The sequence below is a fragment of the Maniola hyperantus genome, chromosome 16, assembly GCF_902806685.2.
Source record: "Maniola hyperantus chromosome 16, iAphHyp1.2, whole genome shotgun sequence".
Lineage (NCBI taxonomy): Eukaryota > Metazoa > Arthropoda > Insecta > Lepidoptera > Nymphalidae > Maniola > Maniola hyperantus.
Genome location: NC_048551.1, coordinates 14,001,647 through 14,027,413, shown reverse-complemented (window position 1 = coordinate 14,027,413; position 25,767 = coordinate 14,001,647). Strand labels below are relative to the sequence as shown.

The 25,767-nt window shown below is 37.3% G+C and overlaps 1 protein-coding gene and 1 long non-coding RNA gene across 3 annotated transcripts in view; one reads left to right on the top strand and one right to left on the bottom strand.

The window, feature by feature from the left end:
• LOC117989806 (visual system homeobox 2-like) overlaps positions 1-20,316 on the top strand; it is a 153,565-nt gene extending 133,249 nt beyond the window's left edge. For both annotated transcript variants that reach the window (XM_069503877.1, XM_034977218.2), the window contains 3 exons: positions 11,581-11,711; positions 14,420-14,605; positions 16,631-20,316. In XM_069503877.1, coding sequence (XP_069359978.1) covers positions 11,581-11,711; positions 14,420-14,605; positions 16,631-16,744 — 431 coding nt within the window. In that variant the 3' untranslated portion in view covers positions 16,745-20,316. The remainder of the gene's footprint in view (positions 1-11,580; positions 11,712-14,419; positions 14,606-16,630) is intronic.
• A 2,662-nt stretch (positions 20,317-22,978) lies between these two features.
• On the bottom strand, positions 22,979-25,748 carry LOC138403415 (uncharacterized). Its single transcript, XR_011237687.1, has 2 exons — positions 23,722-25,748; positions 22,979-23,681 (listed from the first exon to the last, which is right to left on the bottom strand). It is a non-coding gene; the product is annotated as an uncharacterized lncRNA (long non-coding RNA).
• Between the last annotated feature and the right edge of the window lie 19 nt (positions 25,749-25,767).

Below are 25,767 nucleotides of genomic sequence, written 5' to 3'. Positions count from 1 at the left end.
GTTTCATCGTCATCAACTCTACCCATAGCCGACGCACTATTTGAGCATCCTCTCAGAATGAAGGGCTTAGGCCATAGCTCACCACTCTAAGTGCGGATTGTTAGACTTCATACCTACACCTTTCAGAACACTATAAAGACTTGTCAAGCGTGCAAGTTTTCTCCGATGTTTTCCTTCACAGTTAAACCAAGATACATAAAGCACATAACATAACTCCGAAAAGTTAGAAGTGCCCCCAGGCCGAAGTCTAATAGATATTTCTCTAAGTCTAAAGTCAAACAAATATAAAAATATCTAGGTACTTAGTGTAGACAAAAATATCAATTTTATAATTAGGGCTTTGGCTAAAATATTATATCTAGAAGGAAAAACGGACTGACTGTCTGACTGACTGATCTCTTCTCCTCGGTGATCAACGCACAACTCAAACTACTGAACATGCAGATAGCTATTATGACGTAGACACCCGCTAAGAAAGGATTCTTGAAAATTCAACCTCTAACAGAGTAAAATAAGGGCTTATTTGAGTAGTTCACGCGGATGAAGTCGCGGGCACAAGTACGTTTAACATAGGTAAATCTCTTTATCAGTAGATAGACCTCCAGATTCTGAAAGATTAATTAAATAATCTGATACTTATCCAAAATATCTTTGAAAACTGATCAACGATAGTTTTGATCGGGTTTCAGAATCGTTAACAAATTAGGTATCACTTTAAACATCTTTAACTAATAATGAGTTGATCTTATATAAAAAGCTGTGATAGCCTAGTGGTTAGGACGTCCGCCTTCTAATTGGAGGTCGGGGGTTCGATCCCGGGCCTCTAACTTTTCGGAGTCATGTGCGTTTTAAGTACTTAATTAAAAAACATCGTGAGGAAACCTGCATGTCTGAGAGTTCTCCACAATGTTCTTAAAGGTGTGTAAAGTCTACCAATCCGCACATGACCAGCGTGGTAGACTATGGCCAAACCCTTCTCACTCTGAGAGGAGACCCGCGTTCTGTAGTGAGCCGGCGATGGGTTGACCATGATAATGATATGAAAACTAATTAATTTACTTAGATAATTTAGTCAACGTTTATTAAACTGATTCGCTGTTTTGATCATTGTACAGCGTTTCTGAAACTGGGGGTCACTTAGTTTTGGGGTTAGTAATATTTGTGGGTCAAATTCTGACGTGATGATTTTGTTCAAGAGTCGAGCGGGAGCGCCGGCCCGTAGCGACGAGCACTGCCGCCGCCCGGTGAGTGCACCCTTACTTACTCACTAACTAACTAACTAACTAACTCAGTAGTCAGTACAATACCCCGTACACATACAGCGGCCGAAGCCACGCTCTAATTAGCTTGAACAAAATCAACATGGCACACACGCGCATAATCGCTCTTGTATTTTAAATTAACGGTTAATTATTAGGATTTGAGTTCTGATTAGGTTCTTTGATTTAGATAATTTTCTTCAAACAGTGATTGCTTATTAAACAATCATTTATTTTTTCAATTGTTTGGGTAGGTAATATCATCGTACTTATTAATTAACATATATGACATGGGTACCTAACCTGTTGTAGGTACCTAGCGTGTATATCTACCTACTCTTTAAAATGAAAGTCTGAAAGTTTTTGTTTGAAAGGGTATACTTCAAAGTTGGTCCCATTTAAATTTGGTGAAGATCTGATGAACATCTTCGAAGATAGATACTGGAACTCCTCAACGGATAAGAGTAAATTGCTCGCGATCAGTGTAATAGCTTAGTAAACAGTAGATTTTTAAGCAGTCATAGCATAATTCCATGGGGCCACTAAAAATTGTGAAATAAAAAAAATTTACAAAAAAAATAAAAACCGACTTCGATACACAAACACTAAAAACTGAAAAATAATTTAATTTATTACCGAATATATTATGTATACAAGAGTTAATATTATAGTTCCATAATAATATTTTTTGGGGTCGGTGCCAATGAGGTGCCATTGTGGAGTCTCATAAAAATATGAAGTCTAGACGATTCGCGCAGCTAAAGCTAATTGGCACCGGCACCAAAAAGTATTATTATGGAACTATATTAACTCTTGTATACATAATATATTCGGTAATAAATTAAATTATTTTTCAGTTTTTAGTGTTTGTGTATCGAAGTCGGTTTTTTTTGCCAATGTATAACTTGCTAATTAATCATCTAGTTAGTGTAAGTGACACTGCCGTTCCAATTAGATGTAAAATAAATAAATACTTAATAGCCTCGATTAGCTCTTCATCACTATTCACTTCACTACCTACTCCCACGGAGGTTATAAAGATTTAAAATCCAGGCGGACAAGTCGCAGACATTAATTAACTAGTATACAAGATAATCTTCTTATGCAATATTTGCAACCATAGACAAAATGATTCTATGAATAGGTATGAAATATCTTGCCCAGCTATGACAATATTTAAAAACTATTTTTTTTTTTACAAAACGTAAGATTTTTTTATATGAAATGCATCTTAGTTGAAACACACTCGCTTCAAGACAAAAGCGTATAATTTTTAATCTCGGCTCTAAGAGATGTTCATTTTTCACAGCTTCCGAGCCTCTCGACTCGCAAGCAGCTTGTTTTACGACAATGAACCCTACATCCTGACAATACGGGACATGTGGGCTGCATCTTTATATGGTGGTTGAGACTACGTGTAGCTAAAGTTGATCGCATATTTGCATCTGTCAAATGCACCGCACGCAATAGTGTTCAGTATTATTTCAAATCACACCAGATATTTGCTTTTGATTATCAATCAAATGTGTGAATAGCTATAGGGTTCTGACGTCTACCTAAGCGTTATTCTTAACTATTTTTTACCTGAAATAATTGCCGTAAGTAACTCGTTCACGTGGATTTGGATTTTAGGAATCGCATAGAAACTTTTTGACCTTCCCATATGAAAAATACCCTATTCTTTAAAATTCGTCTAAGTACGTAATCTATTAAGGTATAAGTTCATTATTTGAGAAAAAAAGTTCTGCAAAGAAACCAACCAATTTCGAATTTCTAAGTTTGAAATGAAATGAAATAAAATATTTATTGTAGGCCAACTCACTTTTCACAAAGCAAAACTCTACCACCTATTCGGAAGGTTGTTTCTACTGAAAAAAGCCAGCAAGAAACTCTCGAAATAAAAATTGAAGACACGAAGAAGACACACAGACAGACACAAGCAAAAACGTGCGACGCGTACAAATGTGCGAACTTCTTTACAAGCGAAGTTTTATTTGTTTTGTAGTGGAGTGTTAGTGTAGTGTTAGTGTAGTGCTAGTGTAGTGCTAGTGTAGTGCGAGTGTCTTTGTGGTGGCGGGAAAGTGTAAATGGAGATTGTAATAGTATGTGTCAACAATAGGTAACAGATATTAGTAGGTACCTGGTACTATGCTTTTTTGCTGTAGGTAGGTACCAAGTTTCATTATTTCACTTTGAATGTTTAGTCAACTTAAGATTTATTGGTCTACGCGGAGGCTCTTACTTGCTTTCTATATTATTATTTTTTTTATTTTTTTATTCGTTATAGGCGCACGCTTGACCACGATCACACCTGATGGAAAGTGATGATATGGCCTAAGATGGGACGCGTTTGCCTAGAAGGTGCCTATTCACTCTTGTTTTAAAGATACCCGGATTATAATTGACAGGAAAAACTTCGTACGCGAAGATGGAATGTTGACGACATAGGGGTGAAAACTCGGGAGGGACAAGATCGATTTTCATAACTATACTGCTAAATTCATTAAAATACAGATAATAATTTTATTGTGATCAATAAAAAAATATTAGTTAATTAAAATAATTATTTCGAAACCGAAAGTTTTTTATTATTATTATTTCTTGTAAAATTATAAAAGGAAAAAGTTGAATGACTGACTGACTGATCTATCAACACAAACTACTAGATGGATCTGGCTGATCGTAAAATTCCTAGTTTGTTCATTAATAATTCACCTACGGAGCGCAGCTACCTATTTCAATGCTTTTATCATTAGGTATATTACAACTGCGCTTCATAGGTACGTAGCTATCATGACCAACCCATCGTCGGCTCACTACAGAGCACGGGTCTCCTCTCAGAGTTGGAAGAGTTTTGAAGGGCAGCCTAACACAACTTTGAGAACATTATGGAAAACTTTACGACATGCAGGTTTCCTCACGACGTTTTCCTTCACCGTTAAAACAAGTGATATTTAATTATACCTTCTTAAAATTATTACTAATACCTACTTCTCGTGGACTACACAATAAAAGGAAAATGTGACTGACTGACTGACTGATCTATCAACACACAGGCCACAGCTCAAACTACTAGACGGATCGAGCTGAAATTTGGCATGCAGATAGCTATTAGGACGTAGACATCCGCTAAGAAAGGATTTTTGAAAATGCAAACCCTAAGGGGGGAAAATAGGGCTTTGAAATTTGTGTAGTCCACGAAACCGAAGTCGCGGGAATAAGCTAGTTTCATGTATAACTTAACAACCACCAAAAAAAAAATAGCCTCCACCAGGTGAGTCCGCACCTTAAGCGCATACATAAATGAATCTACCAAATCAGAGCGCAATCATATCGCTACGGCGTGCATACAGCCTTCGGCGGCATGCGCGGCGGTGAGGGGCGGGCGGGCGGGCGGTTGCAAGATGGCCGCCGCTTTGTCTCAGCCCTGATTACGAGGGCTGCCACGCTTACATATTAATTATGTACTTAGCTGTATGGGTTTTTCACCTGAGAGTTACCTGGGAGGGCTTGAATTCGTTTATTTTGGTTTAAAGAATGGGGGTCGCATTTTATTTTTATGTAATACCTAGTGTTTATGTTATATCAATTTGAGGTACAGAGCTTTAATTTAAGACTTCTTATGTACCTACTATGACACGTACCTACTAGATTATGCCTGCGACTCCGTCTGCGTAGATTTAGGTTTTCTTAAATAGTCTGTGGGAAATCTTTAATTTTCCGGGATAAAAAGAAGCCTATATAATTTTCCAGGTGTTTAACTACGTCCATGCAAAAACTACGTGATAACCTAGTGGTTAGAACGTCTACTTTCTAATCTGAGGTCAAGGGTTCGATCCCGGGAACACACCTCTAACTTTTCGGAGCTATGTGCATTTTAAGTAATTAAATATCACTTGTTTTAACAGTTAAGAGAAACATCGTGAGAAAACCTGCATGCCTGAGAGTTCTCCATAATGTTCTCAAAGCGTGTGAAGTCTGCCAAGCAGCACGTGGCCAGCATGGTATATGGCCAAAACCCTTCTCACTCTGAGCGGAGACCCGTGCTTTGTAGTGAGACGGCGATGGGTTGCTCATGACGATGATGATGATGATGATAGGTACCTAAGCTTATGCCTTCCACCTCAGCTGCGTTAGATTGTTTAGTACAGTTATGCAAATCTGTTACCGCTACTATACCTAATTAAAAGAGGCAAATTAAAACCTTGAAAAAAGAAGATTTTCAGGGTAGATACTTACACTTTTTTCCCTAAGAATCACCATGATCATAATGCATGTCAAACAACATTACAAAGTCAAACGGTACTTCACGCCGGAACAGATTCTTAACCAAGCACAAAACTCAAGTGCATGGAGTACCTACTGCAGTCATACTTTATGGGATGGCTCTGCCAAGTATCAGTTGATGCATTGGGTTCGGGGACCGTTGCGTTAGAAGACTCATTGGTGACGAAGCGCTGGTCAATTCTAAACTTCAAGTTTGGAACATCGCCGCAAAGTTGCCTGTCCATCGGTATTCTACAGGATATAGGTATATCGGAGAGTGTGCCGAAGAACTTTTCTACCTTTTTCCTCCTTCACCTTTCTACTATCGTACCGTAAGGCATCGCCAAGGTCTGCACCCGTACGTAGTCGAAATTTCACGGATACGTACGAAGCGATTTGCCTCCTCTTTTCTAATTCGAACCGCTAAGATTTGGAACAACCTTCCAGCATCAGTTTTCCCCTCCAATTATAATATGGGTACCTTCGGCTTCAAGTCAAGAGTGAATAGGCATCTTCTAGGCAAGCGCGCTCCATCTTAGGCTGTATCATCACTTGCCACCAGGTTTGATTGCAGCCAAGCAATAGTCTATAAATTAAAAAAATGCATGTCAATTGTCAAACTACCCCATACATCACTGAGCAGTAACATAACTTTAAGAATCACTAGGGATATCTCAGAAATGATGATTGTTAGTGAAAAAGTGTAAGAGTTTTTTTTATAGATAGGTAAATGCATGATCTAGAATTTTGTAGGAGTTATGACCTATTTTATGATAAAAGTTAGAGTTTAACTCGAAAATGCAAATCACCCATTTTTGTGAACTTTTGTTTTTTTTGCAAATTTAGGATCGATGGGGACTATTCACAATTCATTTATTTTCCTAACATTCGTACCGATTTTTCAACTCTATGCGAATTACTATAACCTTGAATCTCTATTTCGACCGGACTATTAGTTTTATCTATCTACCTATTTGATTTTTCCTCAATTTTATTGTATAAAATAGGTCCTACTAGCGACCCGCCCCGCCTTCGCACGGGTAGCATATTACAATTTTTTAGGGATCTCTAATTTTTTGAAAATAAAATATAGCCTAGCCTATGTCACTTAGTAATAATGTAGGTTGCTATTGGTAAAAGAGTTTTCATAATTGGTTCATTATAGTTTCAGAGATTACTTCCTACAAACAAACTTACAAAATTTACATCTTTATAGGTAGGTATAGATAAGATACCCTTCTAATGTGCCTACAGGTCCGATACCTACTTACAATTTTTATCATTTCTAGTATAAACTTACTAAAACGATAAACAATTCAAAAAGTAAGTCCCTTTTCTATTTCAGGATGTACCTAAAGCGCACTAATCTCGAAAAAGGGGATCAATTTTCACAAAGGAGCGGGACTTCGTAGTCAAGTGGAGTTTTAATTCAAAGGCAATTAATTACCTACTTTCGTATCTTGATAATATTCCCTTATTTCAGTCATTTTCGTCATAATTTTTAATTAATTCCATAATTACTGAAAACAGAAAAATATTTTTATAGATTAAGAAAATTTCTATTCAATCATAGATTAAGTAGGTACCTCATCACAAATTAATAGGTTAATTAGTAAATTATGTGATAAGTTTTCAAGAATGAAATCCTTTATTTTTAGCCCGCAAGTGTAAAATAGTATCTAATTAATTGTCAATTATTTTTAATAATTTCAATATTGGTTTCTGGAATTACGAATTTCGCAGGCGAAGTCGCGGGTGTCGATTAGTTCAGTATGAAAATTGAACTTCGCTTTTAATTCTACTGCATTAAATGCATGATGTTCCTGTAATTTAATAATTACAGTCGAGTCGAGTACCTATAGTCGAGTGTCAAGTTAACGTAACAGTCATCATTGTCACCCACGTAATTACGGACTAAGCAATCGGTCGATAGTCGGCCGACTTTTTAATTGTATGGAAAAATTGTTAAGTCAATTAAACTCTCTGAATTTGTGCACTTTCAGAGATCTTCACACCTATACGCGACTCGCTAACCTATCGCCGATCAAAAGGTTTTAATTTCCGGGGGCACTTAATAAAATAGCGAAATTTAAAATATATTCGAAAACAATAAGAAATTCTATTATCCAATCCACTAGAACGTCGGCGACGAAAGTGTTCGCTCAGACATCAAAGTGCGAGCTGCAGCAAATGGACCGTAATGCACGCCAAGTGCATCTTAGTGAATTATCTGCCTATTATACACTTGCTTTGTACATCACTCTTTTATCTTTCTAAATGACACCACCGCGTTGTGCCGCCGCCAGACTAGGAGACGAAATGCGCGCACGAACCGCTCGCCTTCCACGTTACACGGTACGCCTCAAGTTTAGGTCACAGTTCGGTAGCAATCGATAATTGGCTTTGCCGAAAATATTTATTAGCCTTAAAATCAATGTTATCCAAAAATATTCATTTAAGCCACGTTACTGAAGCTTGATTTAATATTAAAGATAAACAATATATAAATGAATTACTAAACTTATCGCTTAATAACTAATTTAAATTTTAAAAAAGGAAATATATTTCAGGTGCACCTAATAGTAACAACATGAGTTCTTATAGTAAGAGCAGGTCAGGTATTTTTGACTTTTTTTGTTATAAAAACATATTTTATTTATTTAAAAATCAATGTAATTTTTTTAACCTAATTAAACTAAAGCAAGACTCTCTTTTTGATAATATTAATAAAAGTAGATAATATTATTAAAGACTGAAGTTTAAATATTTTTATAATAAAACAAATTCGAGCTAATTTCTTAAGAGCTTAATGACTTGAGTCATTCAACTATACCGATTTATGTTAGTCATTCAACGATCAAGTCTACGTGCAAATAGACAACTAATGTCTCTTATGCTACTTCAGTAACTCTACCACCGGTTCGGAATGCAGATTCTACTGAGAAGCTGCAAAAAACTCAAAAATCATAAAAATTCACAATAATTTGTAACATTACACCACATCATCTTGTGGGCAACTGAAAGTTCAGCCGGTTTTTACACAATGTCTAAAGTGTGAGAGCAAATCTAAAAAATCTTATAAAAGCATATTATAAAGCAAATAATATTTCGTTAGCATATTTTTCTCGCTGGGTGTGGCTGCAGCCTTACCGTTGCCGCGAGTGAAAAATCTCAGCAAGCACTCTTCGGTGAAAACTTAATCGAATTGTTCGTCTGAAGACTTCCCCAACATTGCTACAACACCCCTAAAGCATCCCCTAAAAGGATGTTTAGAAGAAACTGCATCGAAATGGATGCATCCCTTTGATATCCTAGTATTAAGTAGTTAATTTATCTTTTAGTGCTGTAGTGCTTTAGTTTTTTTCTGGGATAGCGGGTTATTGTTCCACGGGATTGCAAAAAAATAGTAGAAATTTTAGCAACCTTGTCCGCATGAGCTTAGGTTCTAAAAAATCTTTCTTATTGGGGATTTACGTTATTGGGAAAACATGCAACAGTTTTTCAACCCAACGGTTTGAGCTATACGTTGATTTGACAATCATGAATTTCCAATACCATTAGTTTCAATATCGAGGGAAAAGTAAAGAAAATCGTTTTATGTGGATCCCGTTTCCTAACACGTTAGAATTTCGAAAAACCTGGCCTTATTCTTTTCTCCATTATAAAGAGAAACCTCTGTGTAAGACAGCTTTCCAGATCCAATATTGTGATGTAATCACAAATTCACGGTTTTCGGCTTTATTCCTTTCCTTGTGCTATTAGACCTACCTACCAAACTTCATGATTCTAGGTCAACGGGAAGTAACCCGTCTGTTTCTTGACAGACAGACAGACACAATGGAAAATTTACTTATTGATAAACTCATTTTAGGTAGGTAAACTCATTTTAGGTAGGTACACAATCGTTCAAACAGCTCTCTATGGAGACAAGCTTTCTTCGAGAATAAACACCTTGAAAGCCTTTTAGCTTTCAACCCAATGAGACGTACAAATCAGTGATTCTATTTAATTGTTATTATTAGGTACATTGATATAAGAGGTTACACAAGCCTAAATCGAATAATAAATAATTGTTAAGTTTTCTGTCTAAATCTGAAACTTAAAACCTCAAATAGACTGTATAAGCTCTATGGAATTAGGTAAATGTGTAGCACCTAAGCGAAGTCAGGCTGCAGCAGAGTAGTGGCGACCGCAACTAAATCAAGTGGATTTATTACCTCTGCGTAATGGAGGAAGTTGGTCTAATGCCCTCCTGGCGATTAAGGCCTGATGACCGCCCGCCTTCGCCCGCCTAGCCTGCCGCCCGCCTTCGCCCGCCTAGCCTGCCGCCCGCCTTAGCGAGTACCTACCTAGTAGCTGACCGGTAGTCAGTCACCAACTTTATCATAGACTTGCTTATGTTTGCGACTTCGTCCACATGGACTGTATAAATTACAAACTCCTATTTTACTCCCTGGGGTTGGTTTTTCAAAAATCCGTTCTTAGCGCATCTCCAAGTCATAGCTTTCTGCGCCAAAGAGCCCGATCCGTGCAGTAGTTAATTGGGCTGTGAGTTGATAGATCAGTCAGTCAGTCACCTTTTCATTTTATATATTTAGACTAGCCGATGCTCGCGACTTCGTTCGCGTGTATTTAGGTTTTTAAAATGTGCGTAGGAACTCATTAATTTTCTGGGATAAAAAGTAGCCTATGTCACTCTCCAGGTCTTTAACTATACCCACGCAAAAAATCACGTCAATCTGTTGCTCCGTTGCAACGTTATTGAAGGACAAACAAACAAACAGACAAACAACACATACTTTCACATTTACAACATTTATAGTAGTGATAATAAATATGAAAGGGCTTTACCTGTGTATTCTATTTCTAACACAGATCTTTATTCATTTTTATGCATAGGTAATAGTTTTTGGTCTATCGTGCAAAATGTCAGAAAAAATGCCCGAGTACGGAATCTTCGGTGCGCGAGTCTGACTCACACTTGGCCGGTTTTTTAACTATAACGATAACTTTCTGTAATGCAACTGGCAGCTAGCAGTGTGCGGCGCCGTCTAATGCAGCGTGGTCATAAATATTGTCTTCTGATTAGAAATTCAGTGAGGACGTCTGCTCTGCTGTAAAAATCTCGTAAAATGCCATTCCTCGCGATATTAAACCAGAACTCGCCCCTTGGTAATACTTTATTGTTGGTTTCTACTCGTATACCTACCTACTTGAGAACTCGTCTTGGCCTGGCGGTTGGAATGCCTGAACGCAAGCCTTCGTTGGGATTCGTGATGTGTTCGCAAAAATAAAGCTCGTAGGTAAATCGTAGAGATCGAGTTGCAAAGAAAAACATTTTAGACAAGTTTTGAAACAACATCGACAACTAACCCAAAAGGCTCCTGCTCGGTTACGAAACGCCTGTTTATTGAATAGTGCGTCGCATTGTCTGTGGTCTCATTAAGGCGAATCACATCACAATGGATAATGGACTCCTATTCAAAGCGTTCGTTGTCTGACTGATTACTTCACGTCTCGCGAATTGCAACTTCTTGCGTCGTTTTGAGTTGGTTTAGGTGATACTTACTTACATCTGTAACTGATATAATATTAAAATGGAGATATTTATGTTTCATTCATCATCATCACAACAAAATCTACACAAACCGATTAGGTAAAGAAAGTAGACTGAAAATTGAAAATACCTACCGACAAGACCTATGACTATGACCGATTATTGCAAAAAAACAATCGAATGAATCGAACAATCGATTGTTAAATTCTTAAGTCTACGAATTCGGAGCACACGATCTGGAACAAATAAATTGAAAATTGAAATTGCATTTGATTTACGATCCATTCGTCCCACGCCCGCGCGCTATGTAAGAATTGAACAATCGAAAACAATCGATTGTTTTTCAATTGTTATCGAATAATCACAACAATCGAATAGTTAGATTGTTATTCGAATAAATCGCCCACCGCTACAAGATCTGATACCTTCGTCGCTGGCACCGTCATCGTATTCCAGATGTACGGACAAACGCTAAATGTATTGTTTGTGTTGTTCCAGGCATGCACCGAAAGTCGATAGAGGCGGCGCAGCACCTTAAGGAGTCGGGATCGGAGCGAGAGGGCTCCGAGGCAGAGGGCGAGCGCGCGCCTTCCGCCTCGCCGCACCGCCACGAGACGCACGACAACCAGGTAACAATGCCTGCATGTTCAGGCTGCTGTAGTCAATTGAGGTACCCACATCTCTATGGTCTTGACAACGAATCATTTGATTGAGTCGAAAACCCATCGATTGTTTTCGATTATTCAATTGTTACTTAGCGCGCGACTCTGGAACCAATGAATGAACGAATTTCAATTTATTCGTTCCAGACTTTGCGCTTCCCATTCGTACTTAGACTTAATTAATGAATTGAACAATTGAATTTTGTTCGATTGATTTTTATGAAGACGAATACCTAAATCGACAATCGATTGTTCAGTTGTTCGATTTATCCGATTGTTTTGCAATTGCAAGCCCGACAAAAGATCTTCCTATGGTGCGGTTGAGCACATATCACAATTTGTCCACCGTACACCATCAGATGTGTCATGTGGCCGATGGACCTTGAGACACCAATATCCATTAGTCATAACATAGGGGGAGTCCGGGAGAGTTTAGCAGGTAGGAGACATTAGCCACTGCTCATAGAATCTTTGTGGAACTAGATATTGCGACTTTGCCACACTTCTTAGCCTCCATAGACGCCTCCCACCTCGCTCACGAGATACCGTTTCGATCGGCAGTTTGGTTTAGTAGTGAGAAGTAACTAAAAAATTTCGTGCCGGTAAGTAAATTTTTTAAATTTTCGATATTTGATTTCTGTTTCTTACTGTGAATAGATTCCAGTATATCATTTATATACATCGTAACTGTAATTATCCTAGTAACATTTACGGCAGACAGCTTTTACTTAAGTGTCATAGTTTTTTATAAAAATGTAATAACTGACAGATTTGTGTGGGGTGGGAGACATTACCCTGGAGTCGGGAGGAGACTTTACCCCGGGTAAACTCGCCCGTTGTTTCTCCGGCAATAATATTTTTGTATTACCTCCAAATGTAACCACGATCGTCCTGCCTTCCTTCATTACCTTCATCATCTACTGTACAACGTCAGTCAGAGCCTTCAACATCAGCATTAGTATTCATGAATCTATCTGCGGCGGCTAGAGCCAATTCACCATCAATTTTGACTGAGGAAAAAATCTGAGCAACCAATTGCAATATTAAGACAATCAGAAGAGGTAGCTTCTACATCTCAAAATCTGGATGTGACAACGGTAGATTCTGATTTACGACATAGACCGAAAATAGTTGTACCACAAATGATTCGTTCAATTCCAAAGGCTGCTCCTTCGTCGTGGTAGACAGCCCAGAAAAACTAAAATTTTTAAAAAAAACGCCAGAAAAACTAGACCTAGATGATGATATAGATGATTATGCACCAAAAAATAAGAAAATTAAAATAACTTAAAAAACAAAAAGGTAAAGCGAAGAGAAAGAGACAGTAAAAAGACCATTGAAAAGACAAGTTTTACAGTCAAGTGACGGTTAGACAGACCCTGACGAAGAACCCAAGCATGATAATAGCTCTGATAGTCCATGGGATGAAGTAGGAGATGAAATTGATAATTGGTTTTGTTTCAGATGTGCAGAAGAGAAAGTTATAAACATGAGACTTATGACCATGAAATCCGTTGGACTGTCCAAATATGATAAAGACATGATGAGGAGCAGTTTATTTGTATTAATTGCTCCAATCAAAAAAGGAATTCTCATTTACTACAAAATACTATGTGTCATATTTGTATGATTAATTTTTTTTATAGAATTATAATTTGTAATGATTATTTTGCTTATTTTTGTACCGGGGTAAAGGCTCCCCACTTGGGGGGTCAAGTCTCCCACCCAGGTGGGAGATATTAGCCGAATGTCACTTTGGTAGAAATCGTTAATTACTCATAAACTATTACTTATGTATCAAACTTTATTAAGAGAAAATATAGCTAAATAGTGCAGCTTAAGATACAATTTATAGAAAATAGCGATTTTTAAGTATATAAAGATTTATGAGCATTTTAGTGGAAGGCGGGTATACTCTCCCGGACTCCCCCTAACTGATGTGAAATGATCGTATCTTCTAAGTAGGTACCTAATAGAAATTCTACATGAAAGTAAGAATTCCTTGAAAACGTAAGATTTCGGGGTATTCTAATATGAGTCGCAGAATGGTTCGGCGTGATGTAATGCAGTGCATTCTAACGAGGGGCGTTTATCACTTCGTATTAATTCGATGCGTCGAGTGCATACGTTAGCGCATGTCGGCGGCCAGGAGGCGATCCAATGCAGCGACAATTAAGTGCCCCGTAAACGGTCAAACATGTTTGTCAAACACGCCGTCAATCAAATTTGCCAAACACGTAGTTTGTTTGACCGGGGTCGATTCCCGGCAGGGACAATTTGGGAAATTATACCTAGTTTCTAAATTGTCTCTCTATTTGTTATTTTACCTTTGTACCTATGTACCGTACCTACTTAGTTAATACTAGCTTATGCTCTCGATTTCATCCGCGTGGACTACACAAATTTCAAACCCCTATTTCACCCTCTTAGGGGTTGAATTTTCAAAAACTCTTTCTTAGCGAATGCCGTCGTCGTTAGAATGTCTATCTGCATTCAGCCCGATCTGTCCAGTAGTTTCAGATCAGTCAGTCAGTCACCTTTTCCGTTTGTATATTTAGATTAATTTGTTCTATGACAATAAAGAATTTGTCTAGCTTGTGTTGTCTACCTACTCTAATTCTAGTGTTAGCCTACAATAATAGCTTTTTGCTCATGTGTTGACAAATTGTTGTTAGGCGCAAAGTTCCCCCGGCAGCAGCACCACAGCATCCTCGTCGGCCAAGGGGCGCGCGTCGCCCGAGGGCCGCGAGCTGGCGCCGTACGAGGACCCCGAGGCCTTCCGCAACAACAGCATCGCGTGCCTGCGCGCCAAGGCGCAGGAGCACCAGGCGCGCCTGCTGTCCAACAACCTGCTGCTCCAGGTACATTCTATTTACCAGAATTGCCTACAATCGCTGCAGGTAAACATACACCGTACACATTTCACTTTTCCTTCTCATTTTACATTTGATATTCCTGATGGAATAATGCTATGAATGGGAGGTCCCGGGTTTAGTTCCTGGTAGAGTCTTGGGGCAATTTAGGAAATGAAATTTTAAGGTCTTGTCTTGTACTTATTAGGTTAATTCACATATTAGACTGTCACTGTGGTCAAGCGCCAAGTACCGAGTTACCTATGTTATAGGTAGCTAGCTAGCTTAGATAGTAGGTACATGTCAGTACCATCATATCATATCAGTTAGATCAGGATTCAATGTTCTTTACATCAGTGCATTGCATTCATAAATAATCATCATCATTATCAACTGATAGACGTCCAAAGCTGGACATATGTAGGTCTCTTGTAAGAATCTTCACATGCCATTCCATCTAGTGCGGGATCTTCCAACGCTGCGTCTTCTGGTGCGAAGGGCGCCACTCTAGCACCTTGGGACCCCAACGTCTATCGGTTTTACGAACTATGTGCCCTGCCCATTGCCACTTCAGCTTCGCAACCCGTTGAGCTATGTCGGTTACTCTAGTTCTCCTACGGATCTCCTCATTTCTGATTTGATCTCGTAGAGAAACTCCGCACGTAGCTCTCCTTCGCCCGCTGAGTGACTAAGCTTATGAGGTTTAATAGTTAGCGACTTGACTTTGGTCTTCAATCACTGAAGAATTTTACCAACAATACCTACTGCGTGGAAACTAGAAATTCATTAAAATGTCACCTATAACCACATAATATTAAAAAAAGCTACTTCGTAAAGGGCTTAGACACCACCATACCCGTTCCAGGTTTGCGCTTTCATGAGTTTCATGTAGGCTGTAACTAGCCTGTACCCTGTAGGTATCGTGGTCAAGCGCTAAGTACCTAAGTTAACTAACTTCTAGGGACTTAGATAGATGAGGATTCAGTTCTTCACATCAAGGAGTCGCATGTTATTAGGATGCAATCTGGGTCCCCGCCAAGCAATGCAATTTAGCGTCGAACAACGAGGATTCCTACATTTCTAATAGGAAACGTACCTATTATGCAAGTCAGGCGAGCAATTAGTGGGCCATTACTTTACTAGATCACAAAACTAAAGGTTTTATTACATATCTACTACCTAGCTGGGCTACTGAATTTTCCTGTAACAAGTATAAAGTTCATTTTTAACTGAAACAGTTCATAAAATTGTGGTAAAGAGTAAAAACACAAGTTAAGGAGTCGGTTTCCTATTCGGGGGATCCGGGCATCTCGCAAAGTTTTCGGAGTTACCTTATAAGTACTAGTGTTGCTCAAATGCAAGAACAAGACGAGACTTAACCAGTCTTGGTCTTGGTCTTGCGCCAATACACCTGGTCTTGGTCTTGGTATTGCGCTCCCAGTCTTGGTCTTGGTCTTGCAGCAAGCCTATTGCCTATTAGCTTATTGCTATGTATTAAACGTCACTTTGCGCTGTGATAGCTTAGGGGTTAGGACGTCCGCCTTCTAATCGGAGGTCGGGGGTTCGATCCCGGGCACGCACCTCTAACTTTTCGGAGTTATGTGCGTTTTAAGTAATTAAATATCACTTGCTTTAACGGTGAAGGAAAACATCGTGAGGAAGCCTGCTTGCTTGAGAGTTCTCAAAGGTGTGTGACGTCTACCAATCCGCACAAGGCCAGCGTGGTAGACTATGGCCAAACCCTTCTCACTCTGAGAGGTGACCGGTGCTCTGTAGTGAGCTGGCGATGGGTTGATTATGATTTCTTGCTTCTTGCGGTGAAGGAAAACATCGTGAGAAATACTTATTCCTCTATTTCATTGCCTAGAGTTCTCTATACTTAATGTCTTCAAAGTTGAAGTCTGCCAATATGCATATTTAGGTCAGCGTGGTTATCTTTAGCTCTTCGCATTCTGAGAGGAGACTCGTTCCCAGTAGTGGTCCAGATGTAGGTATAACCTGCTCCGACTTGACCTTTTCTCCTCTTTCTTCCAGGTGCGAGGTCTGCAGCGAGCGAGCGGCGCAGCCAGCGTGGTGGACGACGACGGCCCCGCCGACATCGACGTGGGCACCGAGCCGCCCCCGCTCGACGCCGCGCGGCTCTACTGACCCCCACCGCAGGGGGTCTACTCCCGCCTCACCCAGCACGACCTCCCGCATCACGGAGAAGCCTCGCGAGACATCACGCCATGTGGGAACCAGCAACCTTACCATGGCTCTCATGTGGTCACCACCAAATAAAGTTACTGCACTTTGATTTGACTTTTCAACCCTATACTACCCTAGAAGAGGAGTTTTGTAAATCAATAAAGATACTAGGAAACATTGATAAGATCTTACAAGAGAAGGTAAAAGGAATTCAAGATATAGGTATAACATACCTATTATTATGCAAGCAAAGAGTTTGTATCTAAATCTGAACAAAAAAAGAAGTTGTGATAATTGATGATTATAATATTGCTTAAATACCTACCTAATTGGGTAGGTACAGCAAAACAAAAATAAAGTTCCTCCATTGGCATTGCCAAAAACTCTATGGCAAAAAAGAAAGGGAGAACGGTTTACAGTTTAGAAGTCTTGAAGATCAGATTGATTCGACTTCTTTTTGAACGCCAAATAATCATCACTCTCTAAGCAACATTTGGATGTTTCAAGAATTCAAGACCAGTTCAAGACTTGAGTGAAAATTATAAGAAAACTTTACAAGAAAATTATAAGAAACAGCGTGGAAAGCTGATAGTAAAAAACTCTTTGGAATGTCTAAAATTCATATGCAGTGATATACTTTATTTGGTTGAATAAATTGATCAGAACTTCATCTGTTCTTCACAAAGATCTATCGATATGATCGTGATGTATGAAACTTTAAAACTTGAGCACTTTTATTGACAAATAATTTAATAATTAATGAACTTTTAAACGTGAAATGTTTACCTGTAAGATTATCTTGAAGATGTGTGAGTGAACTGTCGTGTCGGCGTCGTGTCGGTGACGGAGCGGGCTAGGACTGTTACTTAAGTGTAATTATGTACATTGTAGACATAGTCGTATTTAACTCAACCCCAGTTTTTCGTGCAATACCCGTAGTTAAGTATTTATCCGTTTAGCCGTTGTGTTAGAATTGTATAAAGTTCTCCTGGGACTATAGCTTGTTCAAGGAGTCGAGCTAATATAGGAAGTACCTACGGAACCGCACGTCATTGGTCGCAGGTAACGGACATAGGGCACGTTCACGTTGCGATCAAAAATGTCAGTCTCATCTGTGACTCGTGCGGTGCGAACGTCGCGTCGCGCGTTGTGTCTTTCACTCATTGGATTGGACGTATAGTCCGCGACAGGTCGAGATGGCAATCAGGGTATAAGGCGGGGGGGCACTCGCACGTCACCCGCGCTCGCCCGCACCGGGTTTGCGTGGGAGCTGTGCGGGGCGTTCCGGTTGATCTCGGTTTTGAATGGATTATTTCCTGTTTCCAGAATTCCAATGTTTTATTTATTTACTTTATTAATATTAACCATTAAAATATCTCATTAATAATTTAAAATCGGGCAAGAGCTAGCTATCTTACAGCTGTATTGTAGTGAGCAATGTAAACGCACCCTTAATTTTTTAAGAATTGGTCACACCCACTGACAAATCACAATCATAGTGCGTCCTTTTCACTTGTATGCAATTGTGCAAGAGAGCGTTCTATATTAGCTCGAATCCCTGAACAAAGTATAGACAACTAATGTACTTATAGTGCCCTTAATTATGCGTTAAGTCTCACTGCCGAGATAAGAGGTGCTCAGGTGCTCAGGTGCTCAGGTGCTCAGGTGCTCAGGTGCTCAGGTGCTCAGGTGGACAGGCATAGGTAAGTGTTAGCTCAGTTTTCAGTAATGAGTCATTTTTTCTTTCTTTTTCTATTCAAATTTATATTTATATATCTAAATATATAAAAGGAAAAGGTGACTGACTGACTGACTGATCTATCAACGCACAGCTCAAACTACTGGACGTATCGGACTAAAATTTTGCATGCAGATAGCTAAAATGATTTGGCAACCGCTAAAGAAAGGATTTTGAAAATTCAACCCCTTTCAACCCCTAAGGGTTTTGAAATTTGTGTAGTCCACGCCGTGGAAGTCGCGAGCATAAGCTAGATTTAAATAAATAAGGCTATATTGTTGTTTGAATTAGTGGCTTTTAGTCGTATACTTAGGCCTTTTATCCATCCTATGAACGCAGTGTGAAAAATATTATGCGTACGTATAGATTTTGCAAGACCAAAGCTTTGGCACTCGTCTAGCGTACCTACGTAGGTACGTAACAAAAGGAAAATTAAGCTTCAAACAAAAGCAGGTATTACTTTTATAGTTAGTTTACTTAAAAGGTAAACAAGTAGTTTATCTGGTTACCGCGAACTGACAGTTAAATGACGTACAATGTAACTGATAAAAAATGTGCAGTGAGAGGCTTCGGCCGTGGCTAATTACTACACCATCGGCAAAGCCGTGCCGCCAAGCGATTTAGCGTTCCGGTACCCCTTCCAGATAAGCCCGCATCCATCTTAGATTGCATCACCACTTACCACCACGTGAGATTGCAGTCAAGGGCTAACTTTTATCTAAATAAAAATAAAATAAATTGATAAGAGTAAAAAAGAAAGAAGGTCTAAAGCGCCGGCCAAATCATGTCGCTTACGTGTTTCTCCTACGTGTCTGCGCTTTATTTATCTTTTAAGCAAACTAAAGTATACAGGCCTAAGCATGATGCAAATGTTGCATGTAACTAACTCTTCAGCAATTGTTCAGTTTTGTTAAATAAATATTTTTTAATTTTTCTATTAGTACTTACGCAAACTGAATTTTCTGTCACTCTCTCGTGTCCCGGCAGTGTGACAAAAACGCGCCTCTAGCGTAAAATTGTAAGATAAGTGAAGACTTTAATTCGTAGTAGTTAATGAAATCGGTACTAAATTGAAAGCTATTGTAAATGTTGGATGCCTATAAAAAACAAATATTGTGTCTTATCTTCGGACAAACGTCCGATGTCTTATCGTTTGAAGTTTGAACGAAATCCAACCCAACAGACCACAAGCTTTTGATCAGCCAATAATTTTAACTAGGTATAATATTATAAACTATTTTCCTCACTTAGGTAAACACGTAGCTTCTCGCTGAAATGTCTAAGGGTGAGATATATAGAGCGCACTCTGACTTTGCTTAGACTTAAGTCATAGTTAAAACGAGACAGAACTATATCTGTCACATAAATCTGTCTCGTTTCAACTCAATCTTATGTCTGAGCAAAGTCAAAGTGCGCTCTATAGATTTCAGCATAAGAGGCGCACTATACTTACGCAGCACATAGGACCTTGTTACTGCGAACTTACAATGAAATTATGATACGAGTATAAAATCTAACTCCAGAAGATCTAAAGCGCCAGGCAAATCGCGTCGCTTCGTCAATCGATCAATCAAAAAGGAGTCAATCGCTTCGCAGTATTTTCATACTGGACAAATATCGGCCGATCAAAAATCAGTAGTCTGTGGGGAGCCTAATGACATTAATTAATTAATTATTATTATTATTATTGTATAATGCAATAAATCCGTAAGCGTTATGATATTTAAGTCAATAAATTGTACTTACATTGCAGGCTGAAAGTTTTTATTTATCAACTGTATATTTTAGTTTAGTAGATATTGGGGCCGATTCTCTTGTACACAATCTCTAAACTAAACTAAATTAACAGGTCTAAATCTAGTGCTATCCTTTTCCGCAAGCAACATTATGAAAGGGATAGCAATAGATTTAGACGTGTCGTTTTAGTTTAGTTTAGAGATTGTATACCAGAGAATTGGCCCCATTATATTTGTATATTTTAGTTATTTTTAAAATATATAATTTTTCTATTGATTTTATATCCAAAGGATTTTTAAGTATATTATTCTAGCAACACCTTAGTTATTTAAACTATTGCTAATAAAGTCGCACGAATTTATTTTTACACAATTAATAACAAGTTCCATGTTATTTTAAAAATTTAAACAAATAAGTATAATATTATTATAAATGTTCCTTAATTAACGAATTAAAGCAACGAAAACATCAAGCGAAAGTCTTGCCTGTGCAAATTATTATTTAAGACATTCCAAAATTAGGTAATGCCTTTGTTTTATATAGAAAAAAATGTATGTGCATAGGTACCTGTTTTTAAATCACTTAAATTATATTAAATTAACTTATCTGGTCCAAGGTTCGGTTAGGACTTATTTGGTCCAGACCAGATAAGTTTTAACCGAAACTCTAATTCAGCGGAGATTAACGATAAGCAATTTTCTTGTTGCAAAAGACAAATAAATAATTATATTAATTATCTTCACACGCTGCTCTCTTTAGCAATGGGGCTAATTCCTTTGTACACAATCTCTAAACTAAACTAAAATGGCACGTCTAAATCTATTGCTATCCCTTTCATAATGTTGCTTGCTGAAAAGGATAGCACTAGATTTAGACCTGTTAATTTAGTTTAGTTTAGAGATTGTGTACAAGAGAATCAGCCCTATTATCGGCCTAATTTAAAATTGATTTACCTACTTACTTAATAATATGTACTTACTACCCATCTACCCTCATCTGTTATTTAATCGTGATAGAGAGTGTATGCTAGATAATGTATAGATTGATACATCGCGAATAGGTTGCCTACTAAATCTCGATTCTGTCGATCTATACATTATCTAGCATTCCTCTATCACGATTAAATAACAAATGTGGGTAGATGGGTGGCTAATAACGGATCTTAGACCATTATAGATACTTATTTTCAAAAGTATTTTTCCTTAGCCTGTGTAATAAGACCAATACAATACCATATTCAATTGTACTTACCTACGTAACATTAACTATAGAATTGTAATATATTTATTGAATTGAGAACGAACGGAACTACAATGTGAATCATCGTGAATACCTAACATTATTTCGATGAATAAACAACTGTGTAAAACTATATGCTTGTGTTTTATTACCTTTTATTAACTGTATGGCTACCTAATAATAAGTAGAAATACCTAAATAAGTACTTAATAAAATAAAGAAAGCTCAAGAGTCACTAAACGGGCGATGAAGAGAGAATCCTCTACGTGATCAATTAATCAAATATTTTTGAGTATAAAAAAATATTTTTTCTAAATACGTTTTTAAAACGGACTAAAAAGTATAAAATATCTATAGTTAAATACCTATGAGAATACTTATTTAAAATAAAAAACGCGGGGCGCATATTGACACCTAAATCTCAAACAATTTTATTTCTATGCAAATGACTTTGCAAATGATATTGCGAGAGTTTACTCAACGCCAGCTACTTACTACACTTTTTATTAAGACGTATTTTTACTTTGTATTAAGTATGCATACGCCCCACGATTTTATTACTTAAAATTATCAATACTGAGCGTAAAAGAAAAGGTTATTAAAATAAAACCCCCTTTGAAACGGGAACATGTATAATAATACAGCTTCAAAATAAACATTTGCGCAATCACGAGACAGAATGCATTGTATAAGTATAGTATAACTTATAACTACATACATTTACAACATTATAGCCTTATAACTAACACATCTCCATATTATATATAAATCACGTCTCAACGGAGCTACCGATTGACGTGATTTTCTGCATGGGTATACTTAGTTAGACCTGGGAGAGTGGCATAGGCTACTTTTAATCGCGGAAAATCAAAGAGGTCCCACGGGATTTTTTAAAACCCTAAACCACACGGACGAGTTCGCGGGCATCAGCTAGTACATAATATACTTCAAAAATAATATTATACTAAAGTATATAGACGTGGAAACATTTTTGGCCATTTATTTTAAATATTCGAAAAAATATTTTTATATTGACTTAAATTATCCATACTTTGTAATAAAGTTTGCCTTTGCCGTTTTGAAATTACCAGCTCTTAAAAGCAGTTTTATCCTGTTCATAATGTTCCTTGCGGAAAAATATATCGTTGTATTGGTATTTGCTCGTCTCAGACGTAGCTATGATTTATAATATAGAAAACTAAAAATATCAAACTACGGGATATAAATTATAGTACGATCAATATTGGCGTTCTCAACATTCGTACCAATTGGTACGAATGTTGGGAACGCCAAACGAGCTATACAAGGAACATTATGAAAAGGATATAATTTGTATCCTGTAGTGTGAAATAAGCTTTATACTAATAATTAATATGTATTCTATAGCATTTTATAAAATAGTATATTTGACAAAATATAATACCGTAGGCAAAAGACGTTATAAAATACATTAATCCTACATTATATTATAGCTATATCTGTTTCAAGGAATATTGTGAAAAGTATATACCTACTATTAGACCTACCTAGGTCGATTTCGTAAACCTTTTTTTTTTTACAATTACAATCTCAATTAGCCAATAGTGAGCGAACGTCAACCAATCAGAGGTAATTGCGATCGTGACATTGTACCTAGGTGTCATTCTACCGCAATCGAGGCACTGTTAATTTAGATTTGAGCTCATTTTGTGTACAATTAGGCACTTAAATCAGCATTTTTTTTAGAAATCTAATACTACCCAACATTCGTGTAGGCAGGTACCTATATGTTTTAAAAATTTAAATATAAATTATTATCATTATGCATTTTGCATCCAAAAGGCACCTCGATTCAATAAGAACATTCTACCAATTGGCTTTAAAATTGTATTTAATTTCTAATTTAATATATTATTAAGTATTTCATTCTTAATATTGAAAATTTTCAAAATTAATGCCTTTATTTTGAGCTTAATAGTATTTATTAAATATTTATGAAATGAGTCAAAATAGCAATCACTACATCACTAACGGCCGAAATAATTAAAATGATGATGAGTACGGGAACGCTAAATGCTTGGCGGCACGGCTTTACCGGTAAGGTGGTAACTAGCTGCGGCCGAAGTCTCCCACCAGAATTTTTGAATTCGCTCTTGAATTTTTTACAGCAATTACAAATGTGTGGTGTTAATTAAAATTTCTGAACTTCTCACCGAATGATAATGGATGACGTCTTTATCATAACTTCATGTAGAAAATTTCTGAACTTCTCACTGGATGATAATGGATGATGTCTTTATCATAACTTCATGTAGAAAATTTCTGAACTTCTCACTGGATGATAATGGATTATGTCTTTATCATAACTTCATGTAGAAAATTTCTGAACTTCTCACTGGATGATAATGGATGATGTCTTTATCATAACTTCATGTAGAAAATTTCTGAACTTCTCACTGGATGATAATGGATGATGTCTTTATCATAACTTCATGTAGAAAATTTCTGAACTTCTCACTGGATGATAATGGATGATGTCTTTATCATAACTTCATGTAGAAAATTTCTGAACTTCTTACTGGATGATAATGGATGATGTCTTTATCATTACTTCATGTAGAACATTTCATAAAGAATATTTTTTATAAGTGTACCATTATTCCGTATTTTAGTCTATAGTATGGGATAGACCACCCGTGCGAAGCTGTGACGAGTCAGCTAGCCGTACTAAATAACTTACAATCGTTTCACTATATATAATATACGATTACATTACATAAAGCGAATTCTACACTTATCGAAATGCCGCGAAATAACTACAAAAAATTAAAAAATTCAATCCAAATCCTTAAATACACTATTTTAATATCAACAACAACAAATATAATAGACATCGAACACTGAATTTCTTATAGAGAAAGAGCCAGCGCATGCCAGATCTACCTTATTTTATAAAATGTATAATTTTTAAAAATATGTAGCTTTAGTTTTAAGTTTGCGTTATAATTATCACCACTATATTATCTTACAAATCTAACACTATACCAGACAATCAATAAGAGTAATTTATTACCTATTTTGAATAAATCATTTGACTTTGACTTTGAAAGCTGAAAGTTCCTCTGCATATTGTCCCCAACACTGGGAGGATCATGGTGGCTTTGGATCATGGTGGCTTTGGGAGATAACAGGTAATAGTTATAGAAGTAGTAGAGTTTTTATACTTTGGTATAAAGTCTAGTTTCTTTATATTTTCTTCGGAGTAGTATTTGAAATCACGTCATGCATTGCCAGACACTGAGTGTCGTGGGAACCCCCACCAGACACCCTTAAACGTTAATAATTTACTAAACTTTAAAGGCGTCTGGCAGGGGGTTGCTACCATACTAAGTGTCTGGCATTCTACTATTGTGAAGAAAATATAAAAAAATTAGACTTTACACTTTTACGTAAGATTTTTATCACCTTTGTTACTTGTTATCTCCAAAAGCCACCATGATCCAAACAAACGTTCCTCCCAGTGTTGGGGACAATACGCAGATAAACTTTCAGCTTTTATAAAATAAGGAAGGTCTGGCATGCGCTGGCTCTTAGGCCATTATTTAACAATTATATAATTATATTATATAACAATTTGGCTTTAAAATATCATTAGTTTTTTCAATTCATTAAAGATAAGTAATTAATTAATTAATTTAGCTGCCAAATCCGCGCCAGTGCATAGTCGCAAACAAAAATAAAGGCCATTTAATTGAAGCTATAAAATGCATCGTGTGTGCTCATTTTTAGGGATCCATTATTTTTGAACAAAATCCTAATATAATATTATAAATGTGAAAGTGTGGATGTTTGGATGTTTGTTACTCAATCACGCAAAAACGGCTGGACGGATTTGGATGAAATTTGGAATGGAGATAGATTATACCATGGATAAACACATAGGCTACTTTTATCCCAGAAAATCAAAAAGTTCCCGCAGGATTTTGAAAAATGTAAATCCACGCGGACGAAGTCGCGGGCATCAGCCAGTAATTAATAATAACAGACGAAAGTCTAAAGCTAAGCGATTATGTATATCTATTTTTATCGACTGTATTACTGAAATAGCTAGGAGTTCACTTACTATCTTAAGTCTTTATCTGTGGCAGTAATGGCTGAGTAAGGCCAATATCTCACTAAGACACCATGGCGGCGGCACCGGTAGCGCCACCAGAGCTTGAACGACCAAACGAGAAACGCCAGAGCAGACACCAGGGTCGTCAGTTTCAAAATGGACGTTTCGAATTTCAAA